The sequence below is a fragment of the Pteropus medius genome, unplaced genomic scaffold (genome assembly GCF_902729225.1).
Source record: "Pteropus medius unplaced genomic scaffold, Ma_sr-lr_union100, whole genome shotgun sequence".
Taxonomy (NCBI): Eukaryota; Metazoa; Chordata; class Mammalia; order Chiroptera; family Pteropodidae; genus Pteropus; species Pteropus medius.
The window spans coordinates 1,604,368-1,630,813 of record NW_024349801.1 but is presented as its reverse complement, the minus strand read 5'-3'; the positions used below and the strand labels follow the sequence as shown (position 1 = coordinate 1,630,813).

Sequence of the window (26,446 nt, the reverse complement as noted above, 5' to 3'; positions counted from 1 at the left end):
ACAAATCCTCTGAACCAGGTGATGAGGAAACAGGCGTGTGGGTGGGGAGCTTGGTCACTTCCTGTCAGGGTGGCTTTGCACAAGCTTTGATAGGGCTCAAGAAACCACTCTGGGAAGTTTGGTTACAGTCACAGAACTGGTCTGGGGAGAGAGGAGGGCAGGACACAGAGCTGGAAGGCAGAAAGGGGTGGGATAATTTAATCAGAGAAAATAAAAGCAGTGGAGGAGGAAACTGAGGAGGATGGATTGACTGTGAAGGAAGATTGTAAGGACAGGAGAAAGAAAAGGAAAGGCAGTTCACTTGTGTAAATCAGTGGCAGCCATTGGCAGCCCTAGGCTTAGTGGCTGCTCGCTCCAACAACCAATCACAAATAAGAATCTCCAAAAGCAGTGCTGCAAGAGCTGAGAATCAATAATCAGGACATTTAATTTAAAAACTGTCCCCAAACTTTTCTAGTTTCGGGGGAAGGGAGAGGAGGGATAAGCTAATCATACATGTTACTTTGTAGTATTTATGGCATTATGGCAGAATGGCCCAGAAACCAGTCAGACCAGCTCTGAAACTGCCATCACTTCTTAGCTGTGACCTTGGACAGATTACTTTAAAATTTTCTGAGTCTTTCTCATCTGTAAAATAGATATTAAAAGTATTTCTCAGAGTTGTATTAAATGAGTGTTTGATATGGAGCCAGGCACTAGTTACCACTTAGGAAGACAGTTATTGCTATGTTTCGTCCTTAGAAATTCGGTAAGTACAGAAAAGCACAGAAACAAGTATGCCACCCTAACCCTACCTCTGTAATACATCCACCTTTAGCCTTTGCTTTTTCTTCTTAACAAGCTTTTTAGCTCTCAGCAATTTCAGAACCGAGCATTCACAGAGCTAAGGTGGGCTGGAAGAGGTGAGAAAGGTCAGGAAGAAGGCGGCCAGGGGCAAGACCCCCATGGTGCACTGCCTGGGCCTGGGATTAAACAAGACTCCAGGCTGCTCATTCCCCAGGAGCAGCGAGTGTTTTCTGGTGTCCAGGCCGCAATCCTGACCAATAGGGCAGGGAATAACTTTCAGAAACATGTCAGCGTGCCTCCAGAAGCTATCTAGTTGACATTGTCTACTCGAGATCTGTAGGACAAGATTACAGACTCGTGCCCGCGAGGATGCTCCGCGACCCTCCTCAAAGTCTTTCCTCTCAACTTAGGCATGTTCACGTGCAGAACCCTCTGCGTGCTCACGAAACCCCTTTGAGCCCAGACACGGTTGGGCCGGGATCCGACCTCCCTTGTCCGTACACGTTCTCCTGGGCTCTCCCGTTCCACTCGGTGATCCACGACCTGCTTCGTCCAAGCCCGTCCCACCAGCAGCCCAGCGCGGAGTATCGATACCCTCCTTCCCAGGCCCGCCAGGGTGCAGCTATACTCGCGGCCCTCAGCACCAGGCAGCACTTCAATCAACTGCTAGGAAATCCCAGTCGGATTGGCGGTGCCAATAGGCGGTTCAACCCCGTCAGCCAAGCGCAGGGAATCGTGCCTTGGATGTGCCGACAGCGCAGGCTACCCGAGGAAGCCCCGACCGCACAGGCGCCCCAAGGAGGCTTCGACCGCGCAGGCGCCCCGAGGAAGCTCCGACTGCGCCGGCGCCGCTCCTGGGCCAACATGGCGGCCGTATGGCTGCTGTTGCGCCTTCTCCGCCAAGGCCAGGGCCCGGGTCCCGACCGGCTGCGGGGCCCCTGCTGGAGCTGGGGCCCAGGCCTCTCCGCCGGGGCCGGGAGGACGTGGCCGTACTTAGTCCACAGGCCTCCGATTGGTGTCGCCAGGTCTGGAGGCCGAGCCCTGCAGGTAACCCTGGGCGCGCAGAGGCCGCTCTGGCCGGGCCCGGGAGGAGGCAGCGCGTCCGCACAGGTCCCGAATTGGGTGTTTCCAGCTTGTTCTTCGTCTGTCTGTATTTTCTGCCTGTCTTCCTGGCGTTTTAAAATCGAATCTAGTAAGACTTTCTAGCAGAGATTTTCTAGCAGAGAAGTATTTTACAATTGGCTCGCATAGATCGGAGCCCATCAGGACAAACAGCTGTCGGTAGTCCTCAGTGGCCGCCTGAGGGTTTTGTATACCATGTAGCTGTATTTTACTTTTGTTGTGTAGCTTCATACTTATCGACACAAATTTGTGGTGCACCCTCTATGTAAAGGCTGTTCTAGGCCCCGCTAAGATTGACACTTCATCCTGAAAACAAAGATGTAAGTTCTGGTGCGTTTTTGTCTGATTATTTTCCCCCAGTCCTCTTTTAGGAGTCCGACCCTCACAATTAAGATCGAAATGTATTGTTATTGTATTTTTCCATAATTTGAGGGCCATTTTGAATTATATTTCTCCTCTAGATTACTGGCCACCTTTCCTGAACCTGAGGGCAACTATAGATATATTATGCTCTCTTTTATTTACTTTTTTTGGCTTTTCTATTGAGAAGGAACATCATAATTTATTATCTTTAGGCTGACCCTATGCTTGTTCTATGAAAATAAGGGCTGAAGTAGAGAATTCACACATACTTGTGAAATTTAACAGATTATCTCACCAATGGCTATAATAGTAATAAGCTAAACTAACCTGTTTTAAATAGTCTTCAAGGCTGCCTTTGAAGAATGATGATTTTTTGGTGTGCTATATTTAAAACACTGATGTTACTCATTTATTGGGCCCAGTCCACGCTCTGTGGCCCTCCCTTATATGACTTCTGGTCGTCATTGAGCCAAGAATAGTAGTATTGATTAAATGGGACAGTAATTGTATAGACTGGGAATTTAAATTTTGTTACTAAAGGAAATTGCCTGTAATGTTTTACCAAAGAGCACTGAGTAAGGTGTTACTTTTCTCCATAGCAGCAGAGCAGGGTTGAGCTGAGGAAAAAATTAAAAATAAACATACAAATAAAACAAATGAAGAAATTGCCAACACAGACACAGAAAAAGTTAAATTGGACCATTGACCTTAAGAACATGAAATCCATTCAAGTGTGAGAATGCTTATCTTGAAAACAGAACTTTGGAGATATAGACTGGTAAACTGTAGTACCTGGGAGTGTTCTACAAGGAGTGGTCTGGAGACGTCAGAACCAAAAGGATCTGGGCAGTCATTGCGGCCTTTGGGAGCCCTTTGCTCTTTGCATTCTGCAGGAGAATTTTGAGCCTCGAGGCACCAAATGGTAGCCAGTGCTCTGTGCCTTTAGTTCAGCATCCGTTTGACTTGTTCATTCGCTTTTGATGTTTACTTTTTTTCCTTTCGCTGTTATGTCAAAACTTTGAAGTAATGCTAAGACTATTATTTCATATTTCAGGGCAATATAAACATTAGAAATAAATATTTGAGCTTTTTAGAAAAGATTTTTCATTAGGGAATTAGTCCACGTTGCTTTGGTGTGCTGTGATGTTGGTGTGACTGATCGTATCTTTTTTTTTTTTCAGAGTTCGCAGTTGCGACTGTTAACCCCTACCTTTGAAGGGATCCACGGATTGTTGTTGAAACAGCATCTAGTCCAGAACCCAGTCAGACTCTGGAAGCTTTTAGGTGTGTATCTGTTGAAAGACAAATGACTGGCAGAACCTGCACCATTTTTGAATAAATTAGAATAACGTTGCTGGTTTGACATTAACAGAAAAACAAAATCGCTAACAGGAGGTTTGACTTCTATTTATCATGAGCCCTTTGATGCTCTGAAATGAAGTTTACGAAAAGAAAGATTGTCTAAGGTCTGAACAGGCCAGTTTTGCTTATTTTGAGTTGTGTTTTTTTGAAGATCCTGGTGTATAGGAATAATCAGACTGCTTGAAAAAGCTTTGTCATATTCTCTAGCCAGCTCTGAGAACATCTGTAAGGATATACAGAGTGGCTTATGTATTTTATATCCAGAAGGTAACTAAAAGCCTGGATATAATTTGCTCTCACAATAGAGTCACACTGTTTAGTGAGACACTGTGACATCATTCTGTCATTTTTGACCTTAGGTCAGAGGACTTTAAAATCCTTTTACATTTGTATAATTATACATTTGTATAATTTTGCTCCCCCCTTTATCCACTTGGAACAGGGAAAAAGTAAAGTCTTCTAATTCTACTGTACATTAAACAGCCTGGTACCCACACATGGTCAGGGAGAGCTGTGACTTGGCGCCAATTTGTACATCTGCTGTCTGTGTTTTCTCATTTAAATCTACACATGCACCCAGTGGCACACATTTCACTCTCCAGATAGCCTGAACCATGTCAAGTGGTCATCAAGATAGTTTCACTCATGATTCTGTTAACATCTGTGAAGCTTTGTTATAGTTACGAGACTCTTCTCCACTCCCTACCCCCTTTTTAAACACTTGATTTGTTCAGACTTTGGACAAGACAGAGCCTTTTGTGTGAGGACTGTTACGTGGTCCTGTCTTGGTGATGATGGCAGCTGGGTTGCTGTCTTTCTGCATGTATCAAAGCCACTTGTGTTCATTTGTTTAAGTTCATTTAAAGTGACTGCGAGTATTGAAGGGATTGTTCTCCAACAAATTCATGACACTTTCTCAAATTTACGTTCATAACTAATTTTCATTCCCTCACATTGACTAAATTACAAAGATATTTCATAAGTTGAAGTAGTTTATTATTCTATAATTTGTAAATTCTGTACTAAGAATGATAGAAGAAAACACTTTATCTCAGACTTTTAAATCTCATGTTGGTTTCAGAGTTTCTGGTTTGATTTGATTATTTGAGAATATACTCTTCTGCTGTGTCCCCCTGTAGCTGCACATCTTGATTGTTAAACATTTTTCCTATTCCTTGTAGGTGGCACTTACTATTTTAACACCTCAAGGAGGAAGCAGAAGACTAAGGACCATGATAAATCCAAAGGGAGGACGCCTGGAGATGATGAAGGTAGATCTGTCTATTGGATGTTCTGGAATAACGGCTAGCTTGGTTGTATGCATGTTCTAGTCTAAGCAGCAGGAATCCTTTCTTAAAAGTTAAGGCAAGCCCAGGCACCTGTGCTTGCTTCACCCTGAGCACACCTGCCCCCAAACTCTATGTGATTATTGGATCCTTCCTGTCCTTTTAGAGATGCTTCTGTCAGCACCTATGTCCCTTGCCTTAAAGCAGGTGCCATTTCTGTGCATGGAAAGAGTGAATCTCGAATCTACCCTGAACTCGGCATTCTGGGTGGGCAGGAAGGCACCAGGACTCCTTGGCTGAACCCATCCCCATGCCTACCTAGTTAGTGTTGCCACTGTCTCCACGCTTGAGAAGCAGCCCCCAGAGGAGAGGAGGGGACAGCGTGTGGCCTTAAAGAAGGAGAATGAGAGATTACTGTCCTATAAGAGGACTACCGTGTGCCAATTAATTCCTGTCCCAGCCCCCATCCCTGGTTCACAGTGACCTCACTTGCAATCTTAAGTCTCATCTCTACTCTGGAATTGGGACTGGATGATCATGTAAAGGGTGAGGGAAATAAAAGGGTAAGTTTGAACTGAGTTGTCCTCTAAGGTGAAAGGTGGCTACCAGGAGCTGATGATAATGGGAACTGCTAACTCTTATGAATGTGCTAGGAGCACTGCTCCGTGTGAGAACACCAGGCTGGGTTTTATTTGAAAAGATTTTTTTTTTTTTTTTACGGTGATGTTGGTTAATAAGATCCAGTAAGTTTCAGGTGTGCAATTCAACAGTAAGGAATTGTACTTTTGTGAAGAAAACGGAAGTGGTGTTTATTGGAGTTCAAATCCAAGCTTTTTTTTTTTTTAGAAATTCTTGCTAAAGTACAAAGCTGTTTTATTTAACACCAAGCTGTATCTTTTAAAAATTGTAGACCTGCTTCACATTTTATGAACAAATGCTTGTGAGTCACAGAATTGCTTCAGACCCTTTACAAATGGGTTGTGGTGGGGCGTTATGTGCAGAACAGTAAGGAATGACACTTGATTTGTGCACTGCAGCCACCCAGCCAGGAACACAGGACTCACTCACAAGTTTGGTGTCTTAAATGTGTCAAAAATAGACATCATGATCATTGAAAGGCTCTGAAAGGCAGATGTTGGCTTAAGACTCATTCAGGTCAGTGCACTGTAGCTAGTGTGATGACTTTCAACATTGTTAATTAGAAAACAAGATTGAAAATTAAATATTGGACATAGATTGGTTCTAAAGAATTATTACTCACCTGAGAAAAAGGGAAGTGACTCTTGCATGCGCTCCTCGTCCCTCCCCAAAGGTTTCTCTCTCACTACCCGCTTCTGGGAGCATTCTTTTGTCCACTGCCTGCTGAGGTCAACTCACCTTGCCTGAGTCCTCATGTCTCAAGATCAGGGGCTGAGTCTTCTTTCCATTCCCAAGGACTGAGCCTGAAGCTGTCTATCTCCTAAGTAGGGTATAAATAACTGAATAATGTGATTTAGGGGGATTTATCTAATGGATCAGAGAAAGAATTGGTCTTTGAGAATATTCTAGAATATTCTAGAATTAAGTTGGTCCCCAATATATGTCTAAACTAAACTCACACTCTTTAAACGTACTGTTTTCAAATGTTATTGTGATGAATGGCATACAACTTATTTGAATGTTATTCTGATATATTAGTTCAGAATAGCGGTTGTGCAGTTGGGGGGCGGGCACACGGGATCTTCAAAGGGGTCGGGCTGTGTTATTTCATAAGGCAGGTGCTGGTAAAAGGTATTTTTTTTTTATTGTTGTTAATAACTTAAAAACATGTGCCATAAATACTCTGTTGATGATGTTTGGTATCTAATGAAACCTGGAGTGCCTGAATTCACTATAGCTTAGGTCAGATGTGCTTTCAGTGAAGGAGTTTACTGTATAGTTGCACTGCATGGTGGTTCTAGGAAAGTTTTTGACTTTAAAAATGGTTTCCTGTTATCTGAGCAGGTGAGACCTCTTTTGGTGACTTTGAATGGCTTGTGATTAGTGTTTATCTCGAATCACTTTATTGAAAAGTAGGCCAATATACAGGATCTTATGGAAGATGAGAGACTGCCATCTCAGTGCTGAGTCTTCCCGACAGGATGTAGGGCACAGAGGGCGGGCTTGGCCTGCTGCCTGCGTCTAACACTCCTTTGGTCCCTGCTCACAGAAGAGAGGAGGCGCAAGGAGAGGGAGGACCAGATGTACCGCGAGCGGCTACGCACCTTGTTTGTCATCGCCATTGTCATGAGCCTGCTGAATGCGCTCAGCACCAGTGGGGGCAACATCTCCTGGAACGACTTTGTCAACGAGATGCTGGCCAAGGGCGAGGTGCAGCGGGTCCAGGTGGTGCCCGAGAGCGACGTGGTGGAAGTGTACCTATACCCTGGAGCCGTGGTGTTCGGGCGGCCTGTGAGTGAGGGCGAGGGCACATGCTTGGAGAGACCTAGAGACACCCCTTTTCATTCAGTTCCTGCCTGCCCCTATTTGTTTGGTTGTCATGTCTTAGGTTTTCTTAAAACAAGATGTGAGTATCTTGATTTAAAGGAGAATTTGTTGAAGGTTTTTGAGCAGTGGCCACTAAGATAGAGCTTGAAATGGGGAGAGGCAGTATGGTCTGCAGACAGAAGCTAGTGGGATCCACAACTGCTGTGGTAGCTGAGTACAGAGAGGAGGAGATGGGAGTAGTGACAAAGTGGCCACAGTGGTGACTCCCTGGCACTAGGGACTAAGGAAAGAGGGGTTACCTGCAGCTTCGAGGTTTTGCTCCGTCGGTTTGGGCGAGTAGTGCGGTGCTGGCTGGAGGTCAGCAGACAGGGTAGCTTTGGCAGATGCAGGTGAGTCGAGGTGACTGGGATCGGCCAAGCAGAAATATCTCGGGGAAGTGGGGACAAGAAACTAAGAGCACTAGGAGAGGGTGGCTAAGAGACAAGAGTCAGGCAAGGACTGGCCTTGAGGAGCAGGAAAGAAAGGGAATGAGAGGGACCATGCTCATTTCCCAGGTCAGGTGCCACCACTACTCCCCCGGAGCGCATGTCAGCATGTTCAGAACTGGAGAGCTGTGAGCAGTGAGAGGAGGGATGGCAGACCCTGCAGAGCGGGCAGAGGGGTGAAGTGGGCTTTCGTACCACGTAGGTTGGGCATGAAAGATGGGGAGAAACGGACACACCCTAGTGACAGTGGCCTAGTCTTCTGGCACTGCTGGAAAGTGAGGTGGGGCGCATGGAAACTAGGCCCCAAAAGCTCAGCTATGTGAAAACCCTGGTGTGAAAATGAATCACTCTCCAATCTCTGATTCCCTCCTCCTTATTCTCCGGTAACCGCAGCACCATCGTTAGGCCCAAGAAAGGTAACACTGATACCAGAACATTTTCTAAAGCACTTTCCCTGTTCATGTTTCTCAGTTTCTTCTGTATTAGCCTTAAGAGCTGTTTTTTTTTTTTTTAGTATTTTGATCCAGGATCCAGTCAAGGATCATGACTTATATTTAATTTTCATGTTTCTTTAGTTTCTTTCCATTTTTTAAAATTTTTATTAGTTTTTTTAATTGAAGAAATTATTTAAATTATTTTCCCCCTGTCTACCTCCCCTGTACCTCCTCTTTCCATTTTTTTTGTTAAAAGTTTGGACGGTGGAAAAACTAGACCAGGTAAAATCATGCCCCTTTCTCCATGCTGGGAGACAGACATTCTGGCTTTGATTCACTCTGCTCACCCGGAACATGGGTTGACTCCTTTCCATGGAGTATAGAATCGCGTGGTATCCCAGAGCACACCCTGTGCACACTGCAGTCTCCGCTGTTTTTTTGAATAGGGTTGGGTTGGCAGTGGAGTGCTTGTCCTGCCTGAGCATGCTTGGCTGTGGGTGCAGCACAGTGTTTACAGCTGACTGTCAGTGTACAAGGGCTTGTAATTTAGATAGGGTGATAAGATCAACACATAGTCTGCTAAACAGTAAAAGTTAAATTCTAGCGCACTTCAGAAATGAGCAGTGCAGGGCCTTGTGTAAGTGAATGGATGATTCAGGCCCAGGTGCCCAGAGAAAACTTTACAGAGAATGTGGGAGTTGAGTTGGCTTCTGGAGATGTACATTGTGCTCTTGGATCTTGATTTAGAAAGAGAGTCATTTCTACGTTTTCTCCTTCTGTGCAAATTGGTGATTCTAGTTATACCACCAGGCCAGGTGTAAGTGATCGAAGCATTGAAGAAGTCTAGATCAAACATATGGAGTCCATTAGGTTAACCTGGCAACCAAGGCCACCGGATACTGTGGCACAGATCATGGTCACTGTTTTGTAACTGGTGGGTCCTCTTGTCCGTGTCTCCACCTGGCCTGTTACCCCACAAGGTGGATTCTGGCTGGCTGCTCTCTCCTAGTGACAGTCATTCTGCAAGAAGTCTGAGACTCTTAAGAGCCAGGTGGAAATCTGGTTGCTCAGTTTAAATTCTAAGTGTGTTTAGAATCTGAGCTTGGAACAGTTTAACTATGGACATTGTGTGGACCAGGCTCTTAGGAAAATGAGGTTGGCTTGGTGCGACGCAGTGCATGCCGGCGGGAAGGAGAAGGACTGCCCGCCCCACTTGTGCTTCTGCCTTTTGTAGGTTGCGTAGATGTTTGTTCTTTGGAGGCTTCACAGTAGCCCAGGAACAACCGATCCCTGTGACCAGATCAACTCATTGAGAAGGGACTTGGGGGATCCAGTGTGGACTCCTGGCCTGGTGTTGGGTCTCCTTCTCTGAAGCCTCTGTACCTGGGGGAGGTGGTTATTTCACTTCAGGAAACTTGTCCTGTCACTCTTCTTACTCTCTTCTCTATTCAGGAAAGGTTTACTGAGCAAAAAGACATCCCTTTAGTTGAATTTCAGATTCAGCCAGTGGTTAAACACAGCACTTGAATTTTTAGTTAAATGGACTGTGCATACCCAGTCCAGTACTGTGGGCTTGTCACTGTGTCTCTGTGCTCTGCACACATGGCTGAGTGAGGCAGGGTGCTGAGTTTAAAATGTACACACCTTCCGTTTTCTTAAAATGTTCCTATTAGTGAAAATAGAGAAAACATATCTATTGAAATTTTGTTGTAATTGTGTTTGAGAAAACTAAAGCTCTTTAGACTTGGAAGTGGTTTCTGAATGACATCTGTATATTTGAGGGATCTGCAGTCTGTCCTGTTCGTCACTCTCAGTTTCTTCTGCCTTCTGCCCCCAGAGGCTTGCCTTGATGTACCGAATGCAGGTGGCAAATATCGACAAATTTGAAGAGAAGCTTCGAGCTGCTGAAGATGAGCTGAATATCGAAGGCAAGGATAGGATCCCGGTTTCTTATAAACGTACAGGATTCTTTGGAAAGTATGTTGATCATTTTTGTTGGCTCCTGAACTAAACAAAGCTTGGTTTTGTAATGTGAGAAACAAACCACAAACGAAAACCTCAGTTAATTACAGTTACCTAGACCCCCTGTGGGAGTGTAAATAAACCTGAGGGTAGATGACATAAAGCTGGGAAAGGGAAGTGTGTGAGGCTGTTGGAATTCGTTTTAGTCACTTTCTTTAGTTGCTCTTCCATTTCTTAATTTAGCATATTGTGGGGTTGCTTTCTTCTACAAATAGGAAAATGGAATAGAAAAGGGAGAAACACAGATGTCCAGCAGAAATTCTCGGTTTCATGTTGCAGAGAGAAACAGAGACCACGTGGGGCCCACGGGCTCTGTGCCTGCAGACTCCTTAGTGGGAGCAGATCAGTCAGCACAGTTGGGGTTCTGACTTCACACTGGGACCAACAGTGGCTGAAAGCTGTGTGCAAAGAGGTTTACTGTTGACTCGTGGACATGCTTTGTAATTCTGATAAGACGCAGAATGCCAGTGACTGGCAAGCACACCTATGAAATGATGGGTTTATAAATTCTACAGCCCATTGGCTCCCGAAGGCTCAGGGCTCTGAAGCTGCACCTCTGGTTTGTTGTAGGAATGACAGGGGTACAGGGCAGGGGGCAACTTTTCTTCTTCATGTGGAGGGCTGACACCCTAGGGTGTATTCTTTATTCTAGGCTTATTCTGTTCTGCCTTACTAACCGAAATTAACAGTCTACTTTTGGAAACAAAATATATCAAATGTGAAAACCTACTCTTGTCGGCTTGTTAATTATCACAAGGCTCTAGATCAGGGGTCCTTAACCCCTGGGCCATGGACAGGTACCAGCCCATGGCTTGTTAGGAACCAAGCCACACAACAGGAGGTGAGCGGCTGGCAAGTGAGGAAATCTTCATCTGTACTTGCAGCTGCTCCCCAGTGCTGGCATCACTGCCTCAGCTCCACCTCAGATCATCAAGCATTAGATTCTCATAGGAGCACTGGTCCCTGGTGCCAAAAAAGTTGAGGACCACTGGTCTAGATAACGGGGTGAGTGTGCGATGTCAGCTATTCTGGCTTTATGCTGTCGTTAGATACTGTATCTCCAGTGTTTCCCCGCTCCAGACAGCTTGGGAAAACTTTGTGAAAGAGAATGATTGGTGAGAACTGGACATGACCATTTGTTCTACACATTACTCTTAAGGGAAGGGTTGCTTTTCTTATCTATGAAATGTCCCTGACTTTGTTAGACATGACTGCCAGCTTTCTGGTGGCCACTTTTGAGCCTGTAACTGCCTCTCTTTCTCCCACTAGTGCCCTATACGCCTTGGGGATGACAGCGGTGGGCCTGGCCATTCTGTGGTATGTTTTCCGTCTGGCTGGAATGACAGGACGGGAAGGAGGATTCAGTGCTTTTGTAAGTTGTACAAATTACATCTCACTGAACTTGTAGATTTAGAATTTTTCTCTATTTGTTCTGGCTGAATACTTTTCCTGTAAACAACAGAATAAGTATACCGTGAAAATTAACCTGTTGCAGAGGCCAGCTGGGAGTCATATTTTGGCAGCTCATCTTTCCTTCTGTTTGGTTGACTGGAGGGTATATAGTAACCAACTTTAACTGAGGGCCCCTCCCCCTGAATGGTGGGGTGGCTGAGCCAAGGGAGTTTATAGGGCAGCTTATTCTGCAGTTTTCAGCATCAGCTGGGCATTAGTAGCTAAGACACTGAGAAATTTTAAAAGTTATTTTTAAAAGGACATCCATAATACACTTTAAAACTATTATTCTATTGTTGTGTCATTCATCAGAACATGCAATTCCCCTTCCTTCAGGTTGTTTGTGGCCAGTTGGCCACATCAGCAGAAGGGTGGGGGAGGTGGGAGCAAGTCTGCAGAGAGTACCTCCTGCTCCCTCCTTGGGAACCGTAATAGGGCAGGAACACAGAGTGTCACCTCCTTGTTTCCACTTAGCCTGAGACTGTATTCCTCTGTAGCTCGAAACTTACATCCTTACTTTTAATAGCAGCATGGTGTCTCGTGGGGTTCTACCATATTTTACTCAATTTGATAACTCTTGCATATTTTGCATATTTTTGGCTGTTTATTTTATCATGTTTAAGTAATACTCTGATGAATTCCATGCACATGCACCTATCTTATTTGCCTATAGTGCCTTCCTAAAAGTAGACTGGCTGAAGTTTAACACATCTCACTAAGACCTTTATCTGTCTTGCTTGATTGTTCTCTGGAAATTTACCAATTAACATTCCTACCAAGACTCCCCAGAACTGAGTGTTATTCCGTTACTTTTATAATCAGACAAATAAATTACACAGTAATGGGGAAAATGATATAGAAATATATGATAGTTTATACAAAAGACATTGTTAAATTACCTAGTATATGTGGAGGAGTTTTAGGTTTTTTTTATTTTTAAGCAAATTGCTAGATGCTAGACAGTCTTTTTACTGTTAATGATATAAAACAAACATTTCTTTTTGTATGTCTGAAATGTGACCTTAGCTGTTTCCTGTCTTCATGAGTGGAGAGGGTGTGGGCTGCTTGCGGAGGGAAGGTGTGCATGCAGGGGCAGGATGGGGAGCCAGTACCGGGGTGCTCATCTTCTAGCTCTAAGAGTTCACAATGCTCTGCCCTTTGTTCTTTCTGCCCAGAATCAGCTTAAAATGGCTCGTTTCACAATTGTGGATGGCAAGATGGGGAAGGGAATCAGCTTCAAAGACGTGGCAGGAATGCACGAAGCCAAACTGGAAGTCAAAGAGTTTGTAGATTATCTGAAGGTGAGCTTACGCGCCCAGCAGAATATGGGCATGAATGCTCCCCCAGAGGGGAGAGCTACACTGATCAGATGTGTGCATTGCATGGGAACTCCCTCTGCTGAGGAGCGGACATGCATGTGGTCCACGTGCTGGTGCCTGTTAAACGGGCACCACAGGTCAAATGCACAGTTGTTGACCAGCAGAAGGGCTGGGAGTCCATCACTGATCACACTGGAGCCATCTGGGATACCAGCTTTTCCCAGAGTCGTGTATACCGTAGCTGATTCATGTCAGTACATGAGCTGACCTTCGTAGGTGTTATTTCTTGAAAATTCTCTCTGGAACACCTTTGGTCAGTGTCACGTTATCTGCTGCTTTTCTAGAGCCCAGAGCGCTTCCTTCAGCTTGGTGCAAAAGTTCCGAAGGGCGCACTGTTGCTCGGGCCCCCTGGCTGTGGGAAGACACTGCTGGCCAAGGCAGTGGCGACGGAGGCCCAGGTGCCTTTCTTGGCAATGGCTGGCCCAGAATTCGTGGAGGTCATTGGAGGTAGGCATTGCTTAGGAGGCTGCAGACAGGCTCACCTGATCATATGTTCAGGATAGGCCTTTCTCACGTCCTCCCTCGGGTGGCTGAATTGATGAGGAAATGGGGAGAATAGAGGAGGAAAAAAGTGAAACCCATATTACAGAAAATGCGTTTATGTAGAGAATTGGATGCTGATGTTCTTTGAAGCTGTGTCTACTTGTGGCCTTGGGAGTCCAGGAGGGTGAGCGTCCTCCAGGGTGACCTCTGCTGGGACAGGGCCTGGCTCTGTTTGCATGAGAGGACACTTGGCTGAGATTTCATCACCCATAGTCGACAGCTCTGGTCACTGGCCCAAGAGTAGTTCATCTTCCATCATCTATCTGCTCCCTGGTCCTCTCAGGCCTTGGTGCTGCCCGTGTGCGGAGCCTCTTCAAAGAAGCCCGCGCCCGGGCCCCCTGCATCGTCTACATTGACGAGATTGACGCTGTGGGCAAGAAGCGCTCCACCACCATGTCCGGCTTCTCCAACACAGAGGAGGAGCAGACCCTCAACCAGCTTCTGGTGGAAATGGATGGTGAGTGCTGGCCACTGGCCACCCCTGTATAAGGAGTAGGGCTTCCGACTCTTTCAGAACAGTCATTTTCTAGATGGATTGCACTGCTTATGTTTGTTATTCAGGAACCTTCCACTAATACTCATAGGCATTTTATTTTTCTCCAATCACTGGTCTGTACTGTTTCTCTGCCTTACCACCTGCCACAGGTGAGGGTGATAACAGCACATAAAGAACCATCGTCTAGCGGATAATAACTAGAAACAAGGTCAGTTTAAGAACTACTTATCATCTTACTGCACTCAAGAAGCGTTTTTTTAATTTTTAAAAAAGATAATAGTGAAAAAATAAAAAACAAAAAAGAAAAAGAAAAACAAGTAGGAATACAAGTGGCAGGTCAGGCTGTGATGATGTTCTTCAGTCTTGAATGAGTCTAGTTGATTGTGCTGTTGTGTGTGTGTCTCTATATGCTGCCTGGTTGAAAAGTGACCCAGCTGGAGGATGGAGCAGGACATTCATGGACACTGATGCATCTGTCACATTGAGGGAGGTTCTGGGTTTGCTACTTTAGAAAATGACCTCTGGACTGGCTTCCACACAATTCCTTTTTCTTTTTAATGGAAATGACCCAGTAAAGGTCATTGTTTTCTTTTGAACTACTTTTGTAAGATCCTCTTTTTATGTGTGTAGATCTATGTTTATTTTTATTGTGGTAAAATATATATAACAAAATTTACCATTTTTCAGTGTACAGTTCAGTGGCAGAGTACATTTTTATTGTTGTGCAACCATAACCACCATCCATATCCAGAACTTTCTCATTATCTCAAACTGAAACTCTGTCCCTATTACACACTAACTTCCCATTCCACTCCCCCAGCCCCTGGCTCCCATCCTTCTCCTTTGTCTCTGAATTTGACCACTTCAGGGACCTCATATAAGTGGAATTATACAGTATTCTGTTTTGAGTGGCTGATTTCCCTGAGCACGATGTCCTCAATATTCATCCATGTCGTTGCATGTGTCCGAATGTCCTTCCTTTTTAAGGCTGAATTATTCCATTGTATAAATAGACCACATTTTGTTTATTCATTCATGTGTCGGTGGATACTTTTGGCTATTGTGAATAATCCTGCTGTGAACATGGGCATACAAATATCTCTTTATGACCCAGCTGTGTAAGATCCATTTTTAGCTTTTCTTTAATCAGAATTCTAGATGTATTTTAGGTATTATAGATAAGGGAAGCACTTTTCTTTCAATGTATTTTTGGTTCTAAGAGAACCATTAATTTGTATACTATTTTCCCTTTTAAAATATTCTTACCGTATGAGATGTGTAACTGTTGGCTAGCATAGAGACAGTTGAGTTTGAGTGTATGTAACTAAGGGAGAATTTTTTAACCTCATTTTTAAATAATTCCAGAATAACAAAAACATTGCTGAAGCAGTCAAAGCGTTCCTTTATACCAAGGGTCCCCGATCCCCAGGCCGTGTACCAGTACTGGTCTGTGGCCTATTAGGAACCGGGCTGCACAGCAGGAAGGGAGCGATGAGCAAGCAGGCAAAGCTTCATCTGTATTTGTAGCTGCTTTCTAGTGCTAGCATCACTGCCTCAGCTCCACTTCAGATCATCAGGCATTAGATTCTCATAGAAACACCGGTTCCTGGTGCCAAAAAGTTTGGACACCGCTGCTTTATACCTACCCCCAAGGTTTCGAGGGCTGACCGGGATGTGGGCGTCTACAAGAGTTGCCTCTCAGCCCATAGGTGTACCTTTTCTGGTCCCATTCAGTCAACATGTTGCATTTAGTTGTCCTGTCTCCTTGATCTTCTTCAGCCTAGGACTGTTTCTGTGTCTTTGTGACCATGACAGTTTTACAGTCCACTCTTGTTAAAGGACATCCCCACTGTGATGTTGTGCTGTGTTCTCAGAGTTAGATGGAGTTGGGCATTTGGGGCAGGAATAACACAGCAGTCTCTTTGCCTGTCACTGCTTGCGGCATTACCACGCCTTGTCCCTGGTGCTGAGATTTAGACTGAGATGGCTGCAGGTGGGCAATGCAAGGCCTTTCCTTATATATTGTTGAGCGGTTCAGACGGACTGATTCATGTGGAAGCATTTTGTAAGCTCTGAAAGCTCTCTGGGTTTAAAATCAAAGTGTAATTTGTAACAAAGCTGAGGAGAAGGGGCTGCGTTGTTAAGCCACAAGAACGGTTCCCTCTAGAGCTGCCTTGCAGACCTCCTGTGTCCTGTCTCTGTCTTTCATCCAGCTGTCTATCAGCATTTGCTCACAAACTATTTATGGCCCAAACAATCAAGATCTGAAGAGCCACCTTCCACATGAAGAGCAGATTTTCCTGGGAAGAAATTTTCCAAAGACCTTGGTGTCTTAGAGATGTCGAGAGAGACACCCTCAGAGATGGGGGCCCTGCAAGAGCACTTTCCAGGCCAGGTTCCAGAGACCCCTCCCCTGGGGCTGGGTGTGCCAGACCCCTCCCCTGGGGGCGGGTATGCCAGACCCGTTCTGAATGTTTTTCCAGTGAGTGCCCCTCTGTGGAGAGTGAGACCTGCTTTTCAAACGAGGCACTCTTTTATAGTTGAAAAAGTTATCCTCTGGGTCTCCAACTTTTAAGAAACCATATTGAATTTCTTCTCTTTTGAACCACTTTCCATAATCTCTTAGTGGTGTGTCACCTTCAATGTGGCTTTGGTGATTGCTTCTATTGGTGATTTTGTAATCCTGAACGATTCTGAATGACCCCTGAGGTTTTGGCCATTGGTGGGTCAGGTGGGCAGATGGGCTGGGCCTGAAGGTACCGGAGCCTGAGGTCTGCTGTCAGCTGTGACCAGCCATGCTGGGACCCAGCATTGTGTACGTGATGACTCTGCTATCAGAAGTGCCACATCTCGATGGCTTCTCGTTGTCTCTTTTAAAGAATGAGTAACCTTTGTGATACTCAGTGGACAAAGGGGAGAGCAGTCTTTTAAAAGTCATCAGACAATTAGTTAGCCATCCAAACCTGATGCGTCGTAAGTTCCCACTGCCCTGCTGTGTGCAATGATGTCCACGTTTGTCCTTCGGCTCCTATAGACGCCCACCCAAGCCTTGGACCACAGGCGTGCTTGTGGACTGTGGAAGGACTCTGCAAGCATTCACGCTGGTCCCGTCTTCTCTAAGCCATGGTTTTCTGATGTCAAAATCAGGTTAAAGTGCATGCCCTCACCTGTGGTACTATGCCCTTCTGTGTGTGACAGAATGTCATTCCTGGTGTTTATGAAGAGGCTCAAATGCACAGCCTCTCACTGGCTGTTGCTGTGACTGAGCGCTCAGGACCATGGGAAGTACTGTACGTCTCTTTCTGCTTATATATTTTTTTGCACTGAAGACAGAGGCCACCTTTTCGGGCAGACTTGAGCCCACCAGGAAGCACTTACCAGATGGCATCTTCCTCTGAGCTGAACCTCTCTATGCTGCCATGAAAGGAGCTGCTTCCGCCTCAGGATTTGCTTGTGCCCAGAATCTCCGACTGAAGACCTCTTGTTGGTCTAGGCCAGTGGCAAACAAGTTCCTTTGTGCATAGACACAGCCGAGCATTCTCAGTCCTTCAGCTGTGTCTGAGGAGTCTTTGTTTCTTCTTGGGGAAGAGCAGTTTCTATTCATTGAAGTACAGAGCACGGAGCAGATGCTGTGCCGGCCGTGGGAAAAGCTCACCGAGGAAGAGAAGTCCCCACCTCATAGGTCAGGCAGGGCAGGCCCTGCAGGACTGCCAGACCACATGGGAAGGGCACCTGCATCTGAGAGAGCACTGGGCACAGTCAAAAAACCTATAGGCAGTCACCTCTTTACAGTTCGATTGGCAGGAACAGGGCTTTGCACTGAGTGCCACCCTGCAATCCGTCTAATGCCCTGTGCTGGAAAGCGTGAGAGGATGTGAACTCCGGTTCTGCATAGAGTCCTTAGAAAATAGGAAACCCCAGTTTCCATTCACATGGTCTTTTCCATTTTAATCTAGGATCTATTTTACGTTAATCCATGTATAAGGCGTGAGTTTTGGTCATGGTTGATTTTTCTGCCTATGGGCGTCCAGTTGTTCCAGCAACACTGCTCTTCCTCTACGGAATTGCTTTCGCACCTTTGTCGGAGCTCAGCTGGTGTATGTGAGCTCTGGTCTGCCTGTTGGTGTTCGAGTCCGTGCTGTACCACCCCACACAGCTGCCCAGAGAGTCTCAACAGAGGTGGAGCGAGTCTTCCCATTTCATTCTTCTCAACCAACAATGTTGAAACACTCTCCTTCCTTTGCCTTTTCATGTAATTTTCAGAATAAGCTTGTTCATATCTACCAAATAATTCTGCTGAAATATGGATACAAACACTCTTCTGGTAGGATAGCTAGAGTAAAAATTGAGGCAACACCACATGCCGGTGAGGATGTGAAGGAATTGGATCTCCTACACTGCCAGTGGGAATGTGAAATGTGTAGTCTCTCTAGGGAACAGTCTGGCAGTTTCTGAAAAAATTAAACATACACTTACCATATGACACGCTCCTGGGTGCTCATCCTGGAGAAATGTTTACACAAAACACCTGCGCAGCAACGTTCATTTATTTGTAATAGCTGACAACTTGAAACAACTTAGATGTCCTTCAGCGGGTACGTAGTTAAGCTCTGATATGTTCTTATCATGGTTCCCATGCAGCAATAAAAAGGAACTAGTGGTTCTTACACAAGTGCCTGGATAGATTTCAAAGGAATTATGCTGAGTGAAAAAAAGCCAACCTCATAAGGCTGTATATTGTGTGATTCGATTTATATAAGACTGTCAAAATGACAAAATTCTAGAGATGGAGAACAGATTAGTGGTTACCAGAGGCTAAAAAAGTGGGAGGGGAGGGGCGTGACTGTAGAGGGAGGTCTTCGTAGTGGTGGAATCTGCCTGGATCATGGTGGAGGTTACCGGAATCTCTTGCAGAGAATGAGGTACACACAGAGAAACAAGTGTGTGTTAAGACTGCTTACGTCAAATATGGCCAGCGGACTGGGCAGTGTGGGTTTCCTGGTTTTGACATTGCACTGTAGTTACTTAACGTGCCACCTGGGGAACAGGGCAGGGGACTTTTCTGCATTGTTTTTGCAACTTGCTGTGTATCTGTGACTATGTCAAAATACAAAGTTTCAAAACCAAAACCCCATGAGGTCTGCACCCTGTGGTCCGTAAGACCAGGTCCGGGAGTGAGGGGTGGGTTCTACAGGGATGTCTAGGTGACTTGTGGTAGCAGAGCTTTGAGTGTCACTGTTCTCCTTTCTGATTGGCGCTCACTAACATGGCGTCCACCCTTGCCCTGCTGTTGTTTTTCTTCTGCAACCACTGTTCCTACTATTTTTCAACGTTTTTTCACTGTATATATAACTTTAGGTTTCTGTGTTAACAGCTTTGACCTGTGGAAGGAAGGCATTTCAGAAATGTGAGCGTTGAGGCTTGACGGGCCTTCTCAACTAGCAGTCTGCAATGCCTGGTGTAGGGTCTCTCTCCGCCACCACCCCACACCGAGGAGCTCCTGGGGAGTGAAGCTGCCTCTGCCCAGGGCGCCTCCCTCCAGCCACCTCGTTTCCTATGTCAGAGTTTCACTTTTCCTGAAATGGAGTGCGAGCAAATAGAGCAGAGGGGCTGACATGTTGCAAGTGCCAGGTGGTACTTGCTCTTGTTTATGATTTTGTTTCAAAAGTCAGGGTGATTTTAAGACACTCTCCACTCTTGACACGCGAACAGGACGGGACTTGGCTGATCCCATTCCACAGTGCAGACCTGGAGGAGAGCGAGGCTGCCTCTTCCAGAGATGTTTCTTTGAAGTTCTGGAGTGATTTCCTTGGAAATGGGGTGTGGTTTGGTCTGTCCTGGTAGCTGCTTGTCAGTGACACATGTCAGTCCCTCAGTGAGGTGGGCATCCTCCCTGAGCTGGTGCATTTGACCAGGTCCCTTGTCACTGTCGTGGGATCCTAGAGTGGAATGAATGACAAGCTGCTATGAGGTAGCAGTGCCTAACACACTCTCAGGGTTTAATTTTGTAATATTTCTTTAAAATTTCACTTCTGTTAAGTCTTTGTACATGATTTAAAATTGTATTTGTCTATGTCAATTTATTAGGGATTTTTTAAGTTAGGAAAAGATAAATCATGGTATCTTTATTTTTAAAACTTCGTGTTATGGAACTTTTCAAACATACTCCCCAGCAGAAACGTACAGTGAGCCCCTGTGTCTCAGGTCAGCTTCAGGCTTGTCAGTACTTGGCCAGCCCTAGTCCATGCACACCTCTCTGTCTGTTCCTCCTCCCTAGTGGGTTATTTTAAAGCAAACCCAAAGTTCTGGATCTTACATGCTCTGAATCTTATATGCTTTGAATTTTTCTATATTCAGAGAAATATCACAATATATAACTTAAATTAAAAATAAGTTCTTCGTATCATCTAATAGCTAGTCAGGCTCAGATTTTGCTGGTTGCTTCACAAACGTGTTTTTGCAGTTGTAGGTCTGGGCCATTGGTATGGTTCCTGGACTTGCTTTTGAATTCTCGTGTGAGAAACCTGGGGCAGAAAACCCAGGCCCTCAGACCAAGTTGTAGAGGTAGAATGTCCTAGCTGTTCCGTGGCCGTCACTTTGGCCCAAGGAAGTGCAGCCCTTGCTCCCGGGTCGGCCCTGTTAGCGGTTCCCTCCAGGGATGCTGTGTGGGCTTAGAGGATGGCCTTGGGCAGCAGAGCCAGGTTCCCATCTGCAATTTTGCTTCTGAGGAAGTAAAACCAGCGAGTTCTTGCTCTTGTGATGATCTCAGTGGAAAGCTCCCAGGGAAGGACTGATTGTGGATTTTTCTCGTGTACCCTGGCGAGAAATCTCTCCTGTCCTATGTTCTGAAAGAGGACCCCGTGGAGAAGGCCACTGTGTTAGGGGCCCCCACCCTAAAGGCTGCTGTCTTTCCCTCAGGAATGGGCACCACTGACCATGTCATCGTCCTGGCATCCACCAACCGAGCTGACATTTTGGACAATGCTCTGCTAAGGCCAGGCCGACTGGACCGACACGTCTTCATTGACCTCCCCACTCTCCAGGTCAGCATGGCCAGTACGCTGTGTGTTCTCTGTGGTGCTTGTCTGTCCAGACTTTCTTCAGCTTACCACTTTTCCCATGGTTTTGCAACTTGTTTTTTGTTCGCCCACGTTTTTTTTCCCCTCTATCCTTGAGCATCTGGGGTTGAATAGACTGGTCTTGATTAAGTCTTATCCCATGTTTGGAGAGCCTCACAATTCTCATCCTGACCAGCTCAAGTCCTTGGTGCCACATGGTTTTGGAGCACGAGCTGTGCTGCTGCCCTGAAAGCAGGTGGAAGCCCTGGTGATCTCCCGGCTCCACTGGCCTCCTCTGTCTAAGGCCTCTTTTTGGGTATCCTCTGGGTGGCCGGGCCTTTGTGGTGGCCCCTGAGGGAGCAGGAACCCAGGGTGCATGTTGTGGACTAGCATGGGTAGGGACAGGGTTTGGAAGATGAACCCAACTGTTGGTTAGAGGCTGCCCTTGGACACTGCTTCTGGAAAGGTAGTTACGCATCTTCCTAACTGTAGGAAATGTTTACATTGGGGTCTAGAGATACAGGATGTGCACAAATCAGAAGTTCTACAGAACAACTTTGCTATGTGCGATATGCCTTTTTTTCTGTTGTTTCCTTCTTTTCCTTCTCATTTTGGAATGCTGCTTGCAGCTCTAAATTGGTTTCACAAACTATGGTCATGAGTGACAATGACTTATCTCTGGAGAATGCTTCCCGAGTGGGACAGGCACACCAGCCCCATGTGTGTGTCCTCCCTTATCTTTGGCAGGAAAGGCGGGAGATTTTCGAGCAGCACCTGAAGAGCCTGAAGCTGACCCAGGCCAGCAGTTTTTACTCGCAGCGCCTGGCGGAGCTCACGCCGGGTTTCAGCGGTACGGGGGCTGGTTCTTGTCAGTTCTGAGGGTGGAGGGCAGGAGGCCTTTCTGCATGCACAGGTGCAGGCCTCTCCCAGGTACTCTTCACCCCCTGCTCTAGGCCCTGAGGGCAGCATAGCCTAGGTGGGAGCGAGGTTGTGCACACAGCGGGCAGAAGAGAGAAGCGCTGTCTGACACTTTACTTTTCCACTTTGAGTGCTGGAAAACCCAGCAGTGGTTCTGGGAAGCATGCTGATTACAGTTGTACAGTAAAGCAGTGGAGAAGGCAGAAGGACGGAAAGAGGTGGGAGTGGATGTGAAGAGGTGGTTCTTTGAGTCTGATGTGTGAAATGGCTTCAGTCTAGGAGAACCTGAGCACCAGCACCTGGTCCTCACCACGCCTTCTCTGTCTGCACCGCGCCCCTTGACCACCCTTCACCTGCTGGTGTGCCTCTCCTTCCTTCCTTCCTCTCAAGCCCTGAGGAAGCAGAGCTGACACCTTGTCCTCCCCTGTTGTTCTGACAGGTGCTGACATCGCCAACATCTGTAACGAGGCTGCACTGCACGCAGCACGGGAAGGCCACACTTCCGTTCACACATTTAACTTTGAGTATGCTGTGGAGCGTGTCATTGCAGGTATGAGGCATGGTCCCTAGAAGTGCCCTTCGGGACGGTGGGGTGGAAGGAGCGGGTCAGACTTAAACGCGTGGACCTGATCCGCAAAGAATTACTGGATGAAAGGGAAATAGGTAAAGTATTTCTCTTTTTAGAAGTCAGAGCTTTACAATGTGACTGACTTTTCCATAGTTTAAAATACTGCAGATTTCTGTTTGAAGAATAGACACACTCTTCAAATAGATAAATAAAAGAATCTTGCAAACCAAAATGTGAGTAGTGCTCGGCCCATCAGCCATCTTACAGTGCCTGAGAACCAACTGCAGATGGATAGGCCACTGTGCATGTTGTCAGGGGTCCGTGCTGCCACTGCCCAAGAACAAAGAGTGTCTGCTGAGGGCTGTGTTCTGCTGGTCAGCTCCGTCTCTGCTGAAATTCATGCTGTGCTCGGGATAGGAATGGGAGAGGTGTTTGGGCAGTGGAGGGTTGGGAGTGCTTCTGGCAGTGCTTAACCATTGCTGCTCAAAATGGGGTCTGTGGACTTCTATGAGGAGAGCAGGACTGAAACTGAGAGAAGGCATCTAGAAGCTTCCATAGCTCCATGTGACAACATTCAGACATGGGCAGGGCATCTTGTCCTTTACAGGGTTCAGACCAGAAAGTATTAGTCCAAGACACTGGACTAATTTTTTTTTAAAGAGAAACTTCTCCTTTCCATAAATTTTTGAGAACCACAGTGCTGTGTATAGGTGGGTCTTGTGTGTAGGTAGTGAGCTTTCTGTCATGAGCCGTCTTTACAAGAAGTGTGTGCCTATCACCTTCAGTTTTGAGTTAAAATCTAGACGAATGCCACCAGGTTCCCAGCCTGCAGCTTGGGAAAGAAGTGAACTTGTGCAGGTAGAAGGGACTAAAGTTGCCATTTCTTACTATAACTTTGGTTTTTTGTAAGCCATTTATTTTTACATTGAAATTGATAAGTGTACAGTAAGAGTATCGAAGCAGGAGATTCTGAAGCGAATATTAACAATACTGCCCCCGGGTATTCAGTGTTTAGAACAAGGCTGAGCTCTCCTATCCTTATTCCAGGGTGGACTGTCTGAGCTGGGACATGTTTGTGTTCAGGTAAAGCCCATCTTGTGAGGCCGTGATCTCACGGTTAGTGTCCATATAATCAGCTCTGCTCAAATGATTCATCTGCCACAAGCAGTGCATCTTAGATTTTATAACTTTACGGTAAATAGCAGTAGATGGTCCTAGTAGTATGATATAGTAAATACCCCGAACCTAGAGCTTATTCAGGTTGCATTAAATGGGAACTTAAGGACAGGGGAAATGTAAGATAAAGTCACCAAAGTAAGAGGTGGTCAACTACAAAGGGTGAAAAAGAACTGTAGAGTCACAGGGGCTGCAGCTACCCCTGCCAACAAGAGACCTACAGTTTGGCGTGGGCCCCGTGCTAATCCTGTCAGCCCTACAGCCCCACCCGCAAAGCCTGCAGGAGCTGTTCGATTGTTGCACCATTTAAGGAAGTGGAAACAAACATGGCCCCCTCCAACACCTACCTAATGAGTTTCCCTTCAAATTGGAGAAATTGTAAGGAATAGTTGTGGGTGTCAGCATGGGCTGATATGCAGGAGGTGAACATCTAGTGACAACTTCACTTTGACAACGACACAAGGTAAAAATCAAGGCTCATCAAGAAGCGTTCTTACATACTTACGCAGGATTGTCAGTGTGCCTGAACTCAGAGTCCTGGGTGTTCTTACAGGGACAGCCAAGAAGAGCAAGATCCTCTCAAAGGAAGAACAGAAGGTGGTTGCATTTCATGAGTCAGGCCATGCTTTGGTTGGCTGGCTGCTGGAGCACACCGAGGCTGTGATGAAGGTAGGGTGTCAGATGAGGGTCTGGGTTTTGGAGGGTGTGCACCCAACTGGCCCTTGAACTAAGGTGACCTTGGAAGCACCATGTGTTTGTGCTTGGTGAAGAATAAGCACGGCCTGAAGTGGACCTGAGAGCAGGTGGGAGGTGACCGTGCAGGATCCCTCACCCGGGAAGCATAGGGTGGGAGGAGGTCTTAAATCTAAACCAGTGGGGTCCAGTTGTGGACATGACCATTGGAAAGCCACACGACCATTTGAGTCTCACTCCTCATCTACAGTCAGTCTTGGAATTAAGAATTTAGTACACATTTTAAAAAACATTACTCTTGTAGACATTTGTGAACTTGGTGAAGATTTATTTGTATCAAATGGTAGTATCATAGAGCTACTGGCAGTTCCCTAAGACCCAAACATGGGAACGGTCTAGCAGTTCTCTGCCTGGTATGTCAGTGTTTAATGTCTGTTAATCAGTGGGTGTTAAGTGTATGCACCTCTGATGGGTGCAGCAGTCACTGAGCTAATCAGGACTGGGTCCAGGGTGACGCAGTGGGAACAGCCACCTAGGGTGTGACACTAAAAAATTCAGTAATCAACATAAATATTTTAATGCAGTATCTCAAAAAAGTAATGGCAGAAAAATCCACGATGAAGTAAATATCATAATTAAAAGTTTCCTGTTCTTAAGGGGGGTTAGAGGAAATGAGTGAAAAAAGGGGAAGCGATTAGAAGTACAAACTGGTTCTTACAAAGTAGTCATGGGGATATAAAGTATAGCATAAGAAATGTAGTCAGTGTTATAATAACTACATGTGTCAAGTAGATAACTAGATTTATCAGGGTGATCACTGTGTAAGTTATATAAATGTCTACTCACTACATTGTACACTTGAAATGAATATAATAAATATTGTATGTCAATTGTAATCGAAAAATAAAATTATTAAGAAAATTAAATTTCCTGGTCTTAGAATTTTTGCTTCATTTGATGGCTGAAAGTCATAAACTAGTCATAATGAGAAAAGCTCCCTCTCAAAGCTTGTACTCTGCTAGTGAAAGATGTTGGAGTTCCCGTTGCTGTTTGGTCTTTATTTCCAGCCTTTTCTTTTTAGAGTTTTTTTTTTTTTTTTTTTTTAGGCAAGGCAACCCTTGGTTGACCTCACAGATTGCAAGAACCTTGTCAGTTTACAATCCTTTATTTTTTTGTTTTTTACCCCTACCGCACCTGGTCTTCCTAGGTGGTCTCCCATCCAAGTACTAACCAGGCCCGACCCTGCTTAGCTTCCAAGATCAGATGGGATCGGCCTTGTTCAGCATAGCGTGGCCGTAGACATATTTCCAGCCTTTTCAGTTGTAGTTTACTTTAGTGTTGGGTTTTAAATTTTCCCTTCTGATCCTTGGGGCACTGTGAGGTGGTCCTGCCGCCATGAACCTCAGAAACAGCGCCTGAGGCCCGAGTCTCCTTGTTGCCCAGGCATCAGGCCTAGTCCCACTGGAGCTGTGCCCACAGGTGGTGTTGGGCTTTGGGGGGAGGTGAAGACAAGGATAGTTTCCATGCCCCCTTTGAAGCCTCTCGGACAGGGTGCGTGAGGCCATGGTGGGGGGCTTGGTGGCGATGGTCCCTGCACCTCCTGGTTGGTTTACCTAAGAGGCCCTGTCTTTGTTCTTTTCGTAATATATTTGTAGTAACATTCAAGGAAGTCACTCTCACAGTGTATGAGCCGCTCTCCTTTAATGATAGGATCCTCTTGTTATAAAAATGGGGTTAGTGCAGATTTGCTCCACTGCTTTGAAACCCTCCAGTTAAAGATCTCCCATTGCCCCACCTTCATCTTTAAAGCCCACATCCTGCCTGCTAACTCGGGCCA

At 45.8% G+C, this 26,446-nt stretch overlaps 1 protein-coding gene and 1 pseudogene across 1 annotated transcript in view; one reads left to right on the top strand and one right to left on the bottom strand.

Annotated features, from left to right (window-relative positions):
* The first annotated feature begins 1,451 nt into the window (after nt 1–1,451).
* The window catches only part of SPG7 (SPG7 matrix AAA peptidase subunit, paraplegin), a 28,686-nt gene continuing 3,691 nt past the window's right edge, over nt 1,452–26,446 (top strand). Inside the window, exons 1-13 of the mRNA XM_039888626.1 lie at nt 1,452–1,833; nt 3,453–3,555; nt 4,815–4,904; nt 7,108–7,349; nt 10,142–10,281; nt 11,596–11,698; nt 12,954–13,079; nt 13,442–13,604; nt 13,984–14,157; nt 21,115–21,239; nt 22,002–22,104; nt 22,612–22,722; nt 24,470–24,585. Coding sequence (XP_039744560.1) covers nt 1,531–1,833; nt 3,453–3,555; nt 4,815–4,904; nt 7,108–7,349; nt 10,142–10,281; nt 11,596–11,698; nt 12,954–13,079; nt 13,442–13,604; nt 13,984–14,157; nt 21,115–21,239; nt 22,002–22,104; nt 22,612–22,722; nt 24,470–24,585 — 1,899 coding nt within the window. The 5' untranslated portion in view covers nt 1,452–1,530. The remainder of the gene's footprint in view (nt 1,834–3,452; nt 3,556–4,814; nt 4,905–7,107; nt 7,350–10,141; nt 10,282–11,595; nt 11,699–12,953; nt 13,080–13,441; nt 13,605–13,983; nt 14,158–21,114; nt 21,240–22,001; nt 22,105–22,611; nt 22,723–24,469; nt 24,586–26,446) is intronic.
* On the bottom strand, nt 25,792–25,910 carry LOC120581016 (uncharacterized; annotated as a pseudogene).